At 41.2% G+C, this 15382-nt stretch overlaps 1 protein-coding gene across 3 annotated transcripts in view; it reads left to right on the top strand.

The window, feature by feature from the left end:
* LOC140467484 (suppressor of tumorigenicity 7 protein homolog) overlaps positions 1-15382 on the top strand; it is a 163583-nt gene that overhangs the window by 92965 nt on the left and 55236 nt on the right. For all 3 annotated transcript variants that reach the window (XM_072563896.1, XM_072563895.1, XM_072563897.1), the window contains exons 8-10: positions 2690-2787; positions 3761-3875; positions 8374-8446. In XM_072563896.1, coding sequence (XP_072419997.1) covers positions 2690-2787; positions 3761-3875; positions 8374-8446 — 286 coding nt within the window. The remainder of the gene's footprint in view (positions 1-2689; positions 2788-3760; positions 3876-8373; positions 8447-15382) is intronic.

Here is a 15382-nt window from a genome sequence, read left to right as displayed (position 1 = left end):
CGTCTGACAAGAAGTACATTAGATGACATTACAGTGTGGAAACAGGACCTTCGGCCCAACAAGTCCACACCGACCCGCCGAAACGCAACCCACCCATACCCCTACATTTACCCCTGCCCCTAACACTACTGGCAATTTAGTATGGATTAGTGGTGCTGGAAGAGCACAGCAGTTCAGGCAGCATCCAAGTAGCTTCGAAATCGACGTTTCGGGCAAAAGCCCTTCATCAGGAGTAAAGGCAGTGAGCCTGAAGCCTACTCTATGCTACTTTCTCCCCACCCCCACCACCCTCTAGCTTATCTCTCCATGCTTCAGGCTCACTGCCTTTATTCCTGATGAAGGGCTTTTGCCCAAAACGTCGATTTCGAAGCTACTTGGATCCTGCCTGAACTGCTGTGTTCTTCCAGCACCACTAATCCAGAATCTGGTTTCCAGCATCTGCAGTCATTGTTTTTACCTCCTTGGCAATTTAGCATGGCCAATTCACCTGACCTACACATCTTTGGACTGTGGGAGGAAACCGGAGCACCCAGAGGAAACCCACACAGACACAGGGAGAACGTGCAAACTCCACACAGTCAGTCGCCTGAGGTGGGAATTCAACTCGGAGTCTCTGGCGCTGTGAGGCAGAAGTGCTTGCCACTGTGCCACCCACAGTGTAATGTAATCTAATCTAATCTAATCTAAAGTACATATCACTGCAAAGGCCATTTTTGCTCCTTCACAATCTACAGACCCAGAAAATAACACTCTTATTCCTCTACCAAACACTGCACCAGGTTAAATTAAGAGCTATGGCTTATATTTTAAGTTTAATCAAGAGACTTATCTCCAAAAACACACAGTCAAGAAAGAACCCACTGTACTCACTAATACAGCATTTCTCTTGGACAGACTTAAAACAACAATTAACTTATCTGATTCTATGTTGTGAACTTCGCTCAAACCGGTTCCTCCAAGATTAGTCATGAAATTCACTGTTTGTTAATTTTCCCAGATGCACTCCGATGTCCAGCGAAACATGAATTCAAAAACAGCAAAGGCAGTAACTGTGCAGGTTTTCTCACGCTCTCTTTTGGCTATCTAAGTTGGCTTTACTGCCTTGTATTGCTGAGAGGCAAGGGAAAGTCAGTCAAGGTTCCTGCTGCTAGTTACTGTTAAGTGATCCCTGTGTTATGAAGTTTAAGGTGTGTACTATACCTTTGAGAGAAAGCAACTGCCGTAGAGCCAGAGAGCTAATTGCCCATCTAACATCTTGCTCTCAAAATTAGAAAAAACGCTCACCAGCAATGGTACCTTTTTCATATGAAACATACTCATAGTAAAAAGAGTGAAGACGACCCAAGGACATCAGTACCCGGCAGAGTGAAGACAGTGACTGTGTGGTTTTGAAATTAAGTTGATGTAATTTTAATAAGTGTCTTATTAGAACAGCATATTGTTTTAGAGTTGGAGGCAGATAGTAAGCAGTTAAGAGAAGGGGGGAGCTTAGAGTTGTGAATTGTGATTTAATGTTTTCGAGTTAAAAATAAGTTGATATTTTTAAATAGTGGAATTTGGCAGTTCTGTTCTTCATATTTTAACATTATGCGGCGATGCAAGGTTTTTTGGTTGTTTGGTTTAATCAACAGAGGAGTTCACCTCTGTGTGGTAACACCTATTTATAGCAGGTGAGGTTAGGATTGACAGTAACTAGCAGCAGGAACCTTGACTGTTTTCCCTCCCATCTTGAACAGCTTAAAGAAATTCATTATCTGGACTTGCAAGAAATGATCACCAGGGCAAGTTATCTGAAGGTTGTATTTCAGAGGAGGGGTGATTATTAGAAATGTGGAAATTATCTTGATCAGACACTCCATTAAAATTTTGAGAGCAGTGGTTTACAAATTGTAAAATCCTGCCTTGAATCCAGTGATGATTTGGGAAAGATACAAACCAAGGGGGTAAGCTGCTTTTCTGTGTAAGACTTACCCAAGCAAAGCACAAGACTATAGTAATCTAGTTGATTGGGTTGACTCTTTCCGTACACTAGTTTCAACCTTGCATCAGTGACTCCATGCTTGTCCGAGTCAGATGTTTGAAGATTTAAGTTCCACTCCAGGGACCCAACATACAATCCAGACTGGCACACTCCGTGCAGCACTGTTGAGTTCACTGTCTTTTGTCCAAGATTCGATGTACTCTTTCAAAGAGTGTGTTAAATCCTATTGTTCTGTTTCAGAGATGTCCTGATGAATGTTTATTTCTTAGCCACCCCAAAAACCAAATAAAAGAAAATTTATCTACCTGCTAGTTTTGGAACTTGCTGCACATAATTTGGCTGTGGAGTTTGCCTGCAGCAACTACTCTTCCAAGTGGTATCCATCTTGAGGATAGAGAGTTGGAGAGGGTTATGGAGAAAACTCTCGAGTTTAAGGCCCTGGCACCAAGGGATGGATTGATGGAAACTGGGGTTTGCAAAATTCTAGGACTGATGGAGCTGGAGGAGGTTGCAGGTATGGAGCTGGGATGAAGCTTGGAAGAATTTGAAAACTGAGAGTGACAATTTTGAGTGATTTGCTGTATAGCCATTTACTTATCATGTTTTGAATACTGAAGCTGAATTTTTCACCTGTGTGCCTGACATCCTTTATCATGCATGCTTTTGAGAGTGTTTTGAATTTCCACTTGATCTATTTTCTCTTGACAGGACGAGACACAAACGTATTAGTTTATATAAAACGAAGGCTTGCAATGTGTGCAAGAAAACTGGGGCGAATACGAGAAGCAGTAAAACTGATGAGAGATGTGAGTAAAAAGGTGCCAGTTAGACTTCAGCTGCAGCTGGAGAGACTGCGTCACCTTTATATTTTGACTAATTTGTTCTTTCCTACCCATAATCGTTGGTCATAATCTGAATTATAATTAAATAAAGCAAGTTTTCGAGTTTGACTGTGTGTTTCCACTTCAGCACAAAATTTCATCTGATATTCCCAATACATGGGGTGGTATTCTGCTGCCTCCTTTTGGATGAGATGTTAAACCAATAGTCTCTCTGATCAGATACACATAAGATATCCAATTTACTGTTTCAAAAGATAAGGGAGTTCTTTTAGATGTCCTGCATCAATACCAGTGCGGGTATGAGCTCTCAAATTAGCTACCTGGTCATTGTCCTATCATTGTTTGTGGGATCTTGGAATGTGCAAATTAACATTCAAACTGAATGATAACAGTTCAAAAGTCTTTCATTGGCTGGAAAGCTTTGGGATAACCTGAAGATGTGAAATATAAATGCTTGTATTTACTAACTTTATATATGGAGATAACTGCAACATCATATCATATCTTTGGAAATTAGCATGTTGGGATTTAAATGTAAACTGGTGTTATCTCTACCTATCCAGTCTATTTTTTTAAAAGAAAAGATATAACTACTAGGAGAAGAAAACAGTTTGCAATCTGAAATTCTTGGGTAACATTTTTCATACTGATTGTTTACAGACTTTTTGTAGGGGTTAGAACTGCTTGGATTCTACTTCCCCACAACTGACCCTTAGGTGGAAGGAAAACTTAGAAGATTTTTATGATCGGAGTGTGACCGTGGCTGTTGGATTTTCCTTTTGGTAGTTTTTGAAATTTTTAGAATTATGGTTACTGTTCAGTACAGAATTAAATGATGTTTCTGTAGAAGCTGTGATAAACGATGTAAGTTTTATTTTGTATTTTCAGCACTTCACGTTCGATAAAATCTTTAAACTGAATGTCTTTTCTTTCTCAGTTGATGAAAGAGTTTCCACTCCTTAGTATGCTGAATATACATGAAAATTTGTTAGAGGCTCTTTTGGAGTTACAAGCTTATGCTGATGTACAAGTGGTCTTGGCCAAATATGATGGTTAGTGTGCTTGTTAATATTAGCACTATAATTACAAGGTTTCTACCAAGGGATGGGATCTATCATAGGATGAGTTGTTCAGTCCTTAAAATGTGATTTTTATTGTAATCTATTTTGTATGTTGGATCGTCTGGAAGGTTCAACCTACAGTCTAACAGAAAATTGTAATAGATCATTCCTGGTGATATACCAAAGACTTAATCTTGCCTATACTTCTAAGACTTGCCCATTCTAAGCAAATGCACAAAAACTGGCATGGAGAGTTTTGTCTACATTCCCATACAAACTTTTGCCCCCTCCAACTCCATGTAACTTTTTGTTTTCCACCTGCAAATATAAAACTACCAATTATGTACAGATGAACCTCAATTATCCAAAGGACGTGGGTGGGTAGCATTTCGGTCGGTTTATTGAATGTCAGGTAATGGAATGCCGGATTACATAGTTAATCAAGTATCAGAACCTTGCGATCTTGTTTGGATAATCCGAAATTCGGTTCATCTAATGCTGGGTAATCAAGGTTCCTCTGTACCTTTTTTATCTGGGCCAAAGCATCCTGCTTGATTAACACCCCATCCACCAACTTTAGCATTCACTCCTTTCACAACTGATGCACAAAGTTTGCAGTGTGTACTATCCACAAGATAAACGGCAGTAACTCCCCCAGCATCAACCCAACATCTACCATGTAGAAGAGCAAGGGCTCATGGGTATCCATTGTCTATAGATTTCTCCTTGAGCCCCACACCATCCTGACTAGGGACTATATTGGCTATTTGCTCAGTCATTTTGTCAAAATCCTGGAAGTTCTTTCACAGCATTGTAGATGACCCTTAAGTTCTGGATCTGCAGCAGTTCAAGAAGGCAGCTCATCACCACCTTCTCAAAGGCAATTAGGAATGGAAATTACCCAGTGATACTGACATTCCAAACAGAAATACCGAAATAGGTATGAAGAAGAGCTGAGCTTCCCAGTTCAGGTACTTGGGAAACAATAGTCTTTACTATTTAGACACTCTATCCTTTATCCCCACTTTGTCTCGAACTTCCAAAGCTCTGAAGAGAATTCATGCTTAACAGCTTTTTCCGAAGTGTTGGCTTTATTGTTTTAATTTAAAAACTTAGAACCGCAGGGAGCACATTCATGTGTTGTGTGCAGTTTTTTTTTCCAACAAGGTATTGTTTCAATTGCTTTTTAATTTCTTTAAGGTATTATTCGGTGGCAGTCTTCCCTGACCCATTTGAAGTTTATAGTTAGGGCTTTGGGTAGTCTCTGTACATTGTTTTTCAGACACTGACTATGCCAGCGTAATATTTGATATTGTGAATTAGAGTGCTGCTGTATGAAGCTAAATCCTTTTGGATATATTTCCAAGATTTTTTTGGCCAGAGAGAAAATAGCTCCATACAGTGCAATGAAAATAAAGACACGAACCCTTCAATTAGAACGGGGAGATTATTAAGAGGTAAATGAGAAGCACCAGGAATAAATAAAAAACCGAACAAGAGAAGGCAAATACTGTTAAGGTGAAGGGAGTATCTTTGAGTAATCAGAAAAGTTAGCAAATAAGACTAAGTTCAAGTCATGGCAGATGTAGTCAGCCAGGTGAATATATGACCTGTTATATGTGGGGAGTTATGGTCACTACCAGCATCTTAGATGACCACCTGTGCACAAAGTGCTCCCAACTTGAATTTCGCGTTACTGATCTTAAGCAGTGGCCAGAGACACTCTGGCGTGGACACACTGCTGAGAGTTTCATGGATAACGGCTCAAGGAACTAGAAGATAGAAGGGACTATGTGACCACCAGGCATCTGCAGTCTTCACTTTCTCCTGATCAAAGAAAATGAGGCAGGAATCTCCTGGGGTCCTGCACACCAATCAGTTTTCCATTTTAGAAGCTGAAGAGGGCATTGGTTCCTCAAGGAAGTGCAGACAGAGCCAGGCTTCTGGCACCACAAGTAGCCTGACTTTACAGGAGGGGAGGACTAAGAAAGCAAGAGTGATAGTGATGGTGGATTCAGTTTTTTTGGCAAACAAGCATTTCAGCAGCTGTATACATGACTGCAAGATGGAGTGTTGCCTCCTTGCTTCCAGCGTCAGGGTTTCACTGAGCAGTTGTTGGGATTGAAGGGGGAGGATGTCAAGACAGGGCCATGGTACATATTGGTACCAGTGATATAGGGATGAGGTCTTGCATCCAAGAATTTAGGGAGCCAGATGGGAGACAAAAGAGCAGGATCTGAAAGGTTGTAATCTTCGGATTACTTTCCATGCTGCGTGCTAATGTGTACAGAAATAGGAGAATAAGAATCGAATAAGTGGTTAGGGTTGCTTCAGGACGGACAGTTTTAGATTCCTGGGTCACTGAGACCATTTCGGGGGAAGATGGGATCTGGTCCAGCGTGATGATCTGCACCTGAACCAGAATGGCACCAATATCCTTGCAGGTGGATTTTTCTGGTTCTGTTGGGAGGGATTTAAACCAACTCAGTATGGGGAGGGGACACAATGTTAGTGCAGTAGGGCCACCGCATACTTCATCAAAGGAACCAAGGCAGATGGGAGTTTATCCATGTTCAGTTTCAAAGGAGAATGACAAGATTGGATAGCCTCTACCTATGAGGATTATTAGTAAGACAGATGAGTTAAGGACAAATGAAATTGTGATGATATTGCTCTAATAGACATGATGAGAGGAGACCAGGCCGGGCCAATCAACATTCCAAGGTAGAGCACCCTCCAGGCAGGAGGGGAGTGTATAAAGAGTAGGTAGTGTCTCATTGTTTACGAACTCAGTGACTGGATTAGTGAGTCAGCAATAATGATGGATGCTGTCTTGAAAGGATCTTCAAATGAGGCTTTGTAAACAGAAGGCAGTCATACTGCTGGGAGTGTATTATCAAACCTCAAATAGTGGGCAGTAGAGGAGCAGGTATGTAGACAATTCACTCAGTTATGTAAAAACAATAATAGGGTAATTACGTTAAGGAATTTCAACTTCCCCAGCATTAATTATGATAGTCATGGTGTAAAAGGTTTAGAGGAAGGAGGTTTCTTTGTATTCAGGAGAGTTCTTCCATATAGCAAAACCAACAAGGGCTGGTGTGATGCTGCACCTCATTGTGGAAGGTGTTCGAGGTGGCAGTGTAATTTACTGATGGTAACATCAGTAGTTTTAAGTTTGTTGTGGAAAGGAAAAAGATAGTCTGCAAAAACGGGTAGGGTTTTGGATTGGGGGAAGGTGGATTTTATCAAAAATAAAGCTGGATCTGGCTAATGTAGATTGCGAACAGCTACTTCTGTGGAAATCAACAGTAGTACAGTGGCATAGCATTCAAAATGGAATTGGCAAGAGTAGAGGCCCAACATCCTTTAGAATGCAATGTAGGAGCACCAAGCCCAGAGAACCCTGGATGTTTAGGAGCATTCAGGACTGACTAAAAAGAGAAAGAGTGACTTTTAACAAAGGAAGCAAATCAACAGAGGCCCTAATGGAGTGTCGGGGTTGACTTAAGAATGTATAGGAGAGCAAAGAGGGACATGACAAAATCCTGACAGGTAAGATTTGGGACAATCCAGATATTCTGTATCCAGGGGAAGAGTACTTGATGGCAGGACAGTAGAGAGCTGAAAGGGACAGCAGGATCTTGGGGTGCCTGTCCACCGATTCCTGAAGCTGGCAGGACAAGTTAATAGGGTAGTTAAAGTATATGGGACATTTTGGCTTTATCAGCCGTGACATGGATTACAAGAGCAGGGTGGTTATTTTGTAGTTGTATGCATTTTGCTTCAGCCACAGCTGGACAAATGTGTGCATGCTTGGTTATTGCAGGGGATGCAGAGGGGTTCATCAGGATGTTGCCTGGGATGGAGCAGTTTAACTATGAAGAGAAGTTGGGTAAGCTTGGGTTTTTTTTTTAAAAGGCTTAGAGGAAACCTGATTGAAGTGTATAAGGTTATGAAGGGCATGGACCTGGTGGATAGAAAATAGCTGTTCCCCTTAATTGAAAAGTCGTAAAGGGCATTATTTCAGTTGAAAGGTTGGAGGTTTAGAGAGGATTGGAGAAAATCTTTCCCCCCCACACAGAGGTTGGTGGGATTCTGGAATGCTGAAAGGTAGTTGAGGCAGGAAATCAATAATCTTTTATGAAAAAAAACTTGGATGAGCACTTGAAAGGTCATAACATTCACATCCATAGGCCACATGCTGGTAAGTGGGACTGGTGTAGCTTTAGAGCAGATTTTAATCGGTGCAGCCTCAATGGACTCAAGGGATTCTACTGTATGATTCTGAGAATATAAATACTAAAATAGGCCATTCAGCCTTTTGGTTATGGCTGGTCATAATGGCACTGCCTCCATATCCTTTTTAATGTGACTAACAGCATAAATCTGCTTGGGTGGCGGGGTGTATTTGGGATGCTGCTGATCATTTTCCTGTTAAGTATTCATTAGAATGTATACCCTAATCTATCGTGCTTTTTGATTACAGATATCAGCTTGCCAAAATCAGCGACGATATGCTACACAGCTGCATTGCTGAAAGCGCGTGCTGTATCAGACAAGTAAGCACCTCATCCCTCCTTCCTGCCATAATCTCCTTCAGCCCTCCCTCCTTGTAATATGCCTGATATCTCTGCACCTACAATATGGCTGCTTCTGCATCCTAGATTTCATAGTTTCTCTTTTAGTTCTGGTACCTTAAGCTCCCTGGCTCTTACTTTTTGGAATTTCCCATCTGTCTGCAGTTCAACGTCTCTCTTATCTTTTAACATGTTCCTTAAAATTACTTTTGTGACTGACCATTTGTTTATTTGTCCTAACAACTCCTTATGTGCCTCAGTTTCAGAATGCATTTTACAGTCACGTTATGATAGCAAATGAGATGTTTGCTACTCTAATGCTGTCCGAATATAATGTTGCTACTGTTGGGACTTGGAATTTTAAGAAAAAAGTAGCCTACCTTGTTTTGGAAAAAGTTCAAATGAAGACCATTTGTAGGAATGAACACCATCAAAATTGGAAAAAGCAAATGAGAACTCGGTGTCTGCAGGACATTATCCTGAGAGTTCTGGATCACAAGTCCAGTGACATAACCACTGTACTAACCACACCCTGAGGAACCTCAAAAATATTGAAAGTACTTCACAGCCAATTACCTGCTTTTTGAAGTTATTGTATTGCTTCCTGTAGGGAAAAAGTAATCAATTTGTGCACAGCAAGGTCCCATGAACTGCAATTAGAAATTGACTAGAGTATCTATGCTCACTGAGATTGTTTGAGGTGCCTAGGACATTTTATTGTCGTGGTAACTTTTACACCACTCAAAAGATTTAGCTGGTGCTAGCAAGTTTTGTAGCTCAAGTTGAAGTTTTGGATATAGGTTTGCTCGCTGGGCTGAAAGGTTCATTTCCAGACGTTTCATTATCTTACTAGATAACATCTTCAGTGGGCCTCATGCGAAGCAATGCTGAAAAATTCCTGCTTTCTATTTATATGTTTGGGTTTCTTTGGGGTGGTGATGTTATTTCCTGTGGTGAAGTGACTTCCTGCTCCTTTTCTCAGGGGGTGGTAGATGGGGTCTAACCTGATGTTTGTTGATAGAGTTCTGGTTGGAATGCCATGCGTCTAGGAATTCTCATGCGTGTCTTTGTTTGGCTTGTCCTAGGATGGATGTATTGTCCCAGTCGAAGTGGTGTCATTCTTCATCCATATGTGAGGATACTAGTGAGATACTAGACCGTTTAGCTGCTGCCTTGTTTTAATGTTTTATCCAACATCACTCACTCATTATTGCACTGTAGGGTCAGACTTGATTAAATGCTTGCATTTCTGAAGTACTACTCAAATCCACTTCTGATTTGAGATGTGATTGCTACCAATCAGGCACAGCTAATATTCTTGATAGGAAAAGATAAATTATTAAACAGTTTAGCTGTGGGAGAACTTGCTTTGTGACTTTGGTCTACCTCGAGAGAAAAATTGCCACCTGGAGATGGTGATCGTGTGGAATTCTCTGCCATAAAGTGGTTGGGGCCAAAACATTGAATGTTTTCAGGATGATGTTAGATATGGTTCTTAGGGTAAGAAGAATAAAAGGGTATGGGGGAGAAAGCATGAGCAGGTTACTAAGTTGGATGATCAGCCATGATCATATTAAATGGCAGGGCAGGCTCAAAAGAGCTGAAATGCCTACTTCTCTTCCTAGTTCCTACGTTTGTGTTTCTCAGGATGCTGAAAATGTGCCTAACAGGCACCCCCACCATGTTCACCAAAGAACTTGTAGCCAGGTAATCTGTGTTCTGTGTGTGAGGGATGAATAATGGCTTAGGCACCAGGGGCAATTCTGATGTTTGAAATAATGCAGGAAGAGCTTTTTTCGGTCCACCTTGGAGCAGACAGACTTTGGTTCGTTGTCCTCTCTAAAAGCTGACATGTCCAACAGTGTGAAGTGCTGTCATTCATCCCTGGGAGCATAGTTGGAGGCTGTGGATACGCAATTTAGAGTGTTGTGTAGGGTGGGTGCTCAGTCCAAAAGGAAAATGCAGGCACCCATATGCATCTGTGCACCTGTAAGTTCAAACAAGGACTTGACCTCCAATCTCTGTGCTCTGTGACAATGAAAGGCAAACTAAGGAAACTTGCAGAGGATTGGTAGGTGGTACTACAGTGCATCTTTGAGGCTGGGTGTTATGTGGATAGTACATTTTTAGACGTGGTGACCCCTCCTCTTCTCATCTTTATTCCACTGTGTGGGCTTCTGACTTCTGCACGCAGAATTCAGTGTATTGGCATGCTGATTGGTATGCACTGGACCTCTGAAAAGCTGTGTGACCATTGATCAGCTTGCAGCTTCAGGAAGGGCTGCCATGGGAGGAACAAAGGGAGGTAGGTAGGTGATCAGGAAAGCCTTACAGTTCATCTCACTTGACAGCAGGTTTTCTGCCTTAGAAAGCAATGAGAGTGATGGTTCATGCACTGAAAGGAACAGAAAGTGTAGTGGTGGAACACTTAATGAGGAGGTCACACAGGTGTTTCTGGTGCCCCAGAAGTGACTCTGTGGGGCCAGGGCCACGGATATCACTGGCCACAGGGTCCTCTGAACTGGAATGATCAGCGGTTGTGATTCACACTGGTACTTACGGCATTGGGTAGAATCCTGTGACAAGAATTTAGACAAATAGATAGCTCATTGAAAAAAAGGATCTCTGGATGCATAGTGATGAGTGTAGAAATAGGTGAGTTGAGCAGATGAATACGAGGCTGAAGAATTGATGAAGGAGGGATGGCTTTACATTCCTGAGTTGCTGGGTCCACTTTGGGAAAGATGGAATCAAGGCATCATCGTCGTCTATGGTCCCTCGCAGACAACGACGACTCGCTTCCACTCTCAGGGCGAGTCCATAGGTCACTGTCTGGTCTAAAGCTTCTGCAGACTCTGCGATACATGGGGCAGAAGGTGGTCGTCTGGAGGGTTGGGTTGGTGTGCCAACGGATTCCTTGTACTGTTTTCTCCTGGCTTCCACTTTTTCCTGATAGCAGGTCTTGAGATACTCTATGCTTTCTCAGATGCTGTTCCTCCACTTTAGACCGTCTTGGGCCAGTGATTTTCAGGTGTCAGTAGGAATGCTGCACTTCACCAGTGAGGCCTTGACGATATTCCTGAAGTGTTTCCTCTGTTCACCTGGGACTTACCTGGTGTTTCGAAGCTGGGAGTAAAGTATCGGTCATGGGGACACTGTGCCTTGGCCATTGCAGATGATCAAGGAGGGGGGCAGTGCTTCAATGCTAGGGATGTTGTTCTGGTCGAGGACGTGGGTGTTGGTGCATTTGTTTTCCCAGCATCTTGTGCAGGCAGTATTGGTGACACTGCTCCAGTACCTTGAGGTATCTATACAAGGGAGCTCGGCACAGTTGGATGACAGTTTAGTGCGTGTAGTCTTGCAGATGAATTGAGGATGTTGTTTAATGCATTGGGATATGACAGCATAACTGCCATTGAGGTATGGTTAAGCGAGGGTCAGGAATTGCAGCTTGGTGATCTGGGCTATCAAATCTTCAAGTGCAGTGGGAAGGGATGTAAAAGAGATAATCAACGAGCCAATTACAACTGTAAGAAGGGATGATATCCTAGCAGACTTCTCAATTAAGCCCGTATGAGCAGAACTTAAAAATAGAAAAAAAGGGGGGCAGTAGTATTGTTGGGAATGTACTATTGACTGCCAAACTGTCAGAAGCAGACAGAAGGGTAAGTTTGTTGGCTAACTGAGGATTTCAATTTCTTGAATATTAATTATGATAGACAAAAGCGGGAAAGGCTTAGACGAAGCAGAATTCTTAATATATCCAGAAGAGCTTTTTAAGACAGCACATGTGATATTGTACAAGAGGTAGACAAAGTTAACAATCACGCAACACCAGGTTAGAGTCCAACAGGTTTATTTGGCCAAATAAACCTGTTGGACTATAACCTGGTGCTGCGTGATTGTTAACTTTGTCCACCCCAGTCCAACACCGGCCCCTCCAAATACAAGAAATTGGACCTAATACTAGAGAAAATAACTGAGCAAGTAGTAGAAGTGTTACTAGGAGAACATTTCAGTCATTGAGACTGGATTATATTATTAGTTACTTGTAGTCATGGAAAAGGACATACCAGAAAGAGAGGTTCTGATTAATTGTGATTTGATTCTATCCGACAACATTCTTTCTAATTTTTACTCACTACTGAGGTTAGACTGGTCTGTAATTTCCCTTTTTAAATAATGTGACGATGTTAGCAGTCCTCTGGCAGATCACCTGTGGCTAGAGAGGATTTGAAAATTACTGCTATAAGCCCCTGATACCACCACCTTTGCCCCTCTCAACAGCCTAGGAAGCATCTTATTCAAGTTTGCAGATTTATCCACTTTCAAGTCCTCTTTATTATCTCTTAATGTTAATTTATTCTAATATTTCACAGTCCTTCACCCTGAAACATTTGAGGGTATTTTAATATGAAATGCATAGGTGATTTATGATATTAAATTTTGTTCATTCTGATTATGTACTGGCTCAGAAACGAACAAAGCTTTTTGAACTGATAAGAATTATTTTTGAATGGTTTATTCTGCTGATCTTGTGGAGTGTTGCAAGTTAGTCACAACATGAATAGTCCAAAGGGCCTAAGACTTGTGTGTGTTTATAATTTGAGTCTTTCCCTGCATGTATTCATCTCTCCTTATTATCATGTGATTTTATTTCTTAATAAAAAGAGGAAATGTTGGAGAAGCTCAGCAGGTCTGGCAGTATCTGTGGAAGCGAAACAGAATTCATGTTTTGGCACCAAAGACTATTCCGTATACCTCATACTCCATGTGCCAGTGTTCTCACTGGGCATCAGAATTTATTTTTTCCTTGAAGATGAATTGCTCGAAAGTGGAACAAGAATTAGTGACTAATTTTTAAATGTTTTTTCTTTTACTGCCATGCAGAAATTCTGGACTGAAATGTTGACTTTCTGTGTTGTAAACTTGCAGTGATCCTATAGTTCCTTGCCATGCGACTTCCTTTTCTAGTCTAGATTAGAGTGGTGCTGGAAAAGCACAGCAGGTCAGGCAGCATTCCGAGGAGCAGGAAAATAGACGTTTTGGCAAAAGTCATTCCTGATGAAAAACTGGAATAATAATAAACAGGGCATAAACAGTGTTTTGCAGGTTATACTATTACTCACTAGTCAAAAGCAACATAACTTTAATCAAAGAAGCACCACAGGCAATTTTCAAACAATGGTGTAGACTTAGGGATATGTGTTACAGACAATAATGTTCAATGTATTACTCTGAGTTGACTTCTGTGGCAAAACCATGAAGACAGCACTTATAGATTTGATTTTATACATCCTTGATGTTGGAAGAAAAAGGAGTTCTGAATCAAGGATTCAGTAGGGTATATACAGAATAAAACTTCGTCCAGTGAAATCAAGAATCCAGAGAACATAATAAAATTAGAGCAGTTCAGAAATATGATCAAGAACCCTTTTCAAAACAATAGGGGGGGAAGAAGTGTTCCTTCTCCCACTCCCCTGCAGATAAAACAATGGATCCTGGGTTGGAACAGCAATTGTTGGGTCGATGGGGGAAACTGAGGTATTGTTCGACCTTTCAAAACTAAGGGCATTACGTTTTTAGTAAGGATTTAAAGACATGGAGGCAAGGGACTGCATGGCTTCTGTCTCAACCTACTATTTTAATTCATATTTACTGATCCAATCTTTTAAAACCTCTCTATACGTTATGTATTGTAATGTCTGCCACTGGTTTCATACAAATTATACTGTGTATGTTATCTGACTGATACTGGAAGAATTAACATAGGAATATAAAGTTGAGAAACCATTTGCCCTGTCTGGGTTTCAGAATGCAAATGTTAGCTGTGCAGTGTAAATGGCTTGGAGCCAGTTCAAGGCTGATGCACATTCCTGGCCTTCAAATGCTGGTTATAAATAACTGGAGCTCACTTTCTCAGTTTCTGACCTCAGCTGAATGCTCTGGATAGTTTGGAGTATCTTAAGCTACCTATATTTTCCATATTATTATAACACTGTTAATGATGGTACAGATGGTCATATGACAACAATAATTTCCATTTATGTAGCACCTTTAATTCAAAAAGGCATAATTCAAACAATGTGGCATCAGTGGCCAGTCCAGCATTTATTGCCCATCCCTAATTGCCATTGAGAAGCACTGCTGCTCTCCTTTGGATGTACGCGTATGTGTCATCTTGTTGGAAATGGTGTGGGGGATGTTCCAGAACTGTTATCTGGCGACTCTTTTTGAAGAAATGGCAAAGTAGTTCTGGTCATGACTTTCCCATCTGTGTAGCTGCCTCAGCTGTGTACTTTGTACAGGACCCTTTGAATGCTTGATGAGTAATCTAGTGTAATGGGAGGAGTGAAAACAAAAGAAGAATAAAGAATAATTAAGTCAGAGATGGTCATCTGCTACATGTGTGAAAGACAATGTCCTGCTTTGTGACAGTAAGTTGCTATCTGTCAGATTTGGACAATGTTCAAAATCACTTGGGTTCAACTCTCTTATTGTGTACTGAGTCCCTAGTTAAATTATTGCTGTGTAATTTCATTCCAGGCATCCATTATCTTTATGTGACCTGTCCAAATTCCACCATTTTACATGTCACACAAAAGCCATTAACCATGGAGGATCATTTAGGATGCGATGACTGAAATTATGATCAAGATGATGAAACATACTTTGAAGGGAAAGAGAGAACTTGTCTTTTATCCAATGTGGGTTTCGTAATCTTGCCAACATTTTTTTTGCCCGTCCCTAGTTGTCCTTGGTGGTGAGCTGCCATCTTGAGCCATTGCAGTTCATGTGGTGTTGGTACACCCACAGTGCTAATGGGCAGAAAGTTACATGATTTGCCCCAGTTATGTTGATTTGTTCCGTAGTCAGGGTGGTGTGTGATTTGGACGGGAACCTGCAGTTGGTTGAATT

The sequence above is a fragment of the Chiloscyllium punctatum genome, chromosome 45, assembly GCF_047496795.1.
Source record: "Chiloscyllium punctatum isolate Juve2018m chromosome 45, sChiPun1.3, whole genome shotgun sequence".
Classification (NCBI taxonomy): Eukaryota; Metazoa; Chordata; class Chondrichthyes; order Orectolobiformes; family Hemiscylliidae; genus Chiloscyllium; species Chiloscyllium punctatum.
This window is presented reverse-complemented; position numbering and strand designations above follow the sequence as displayed.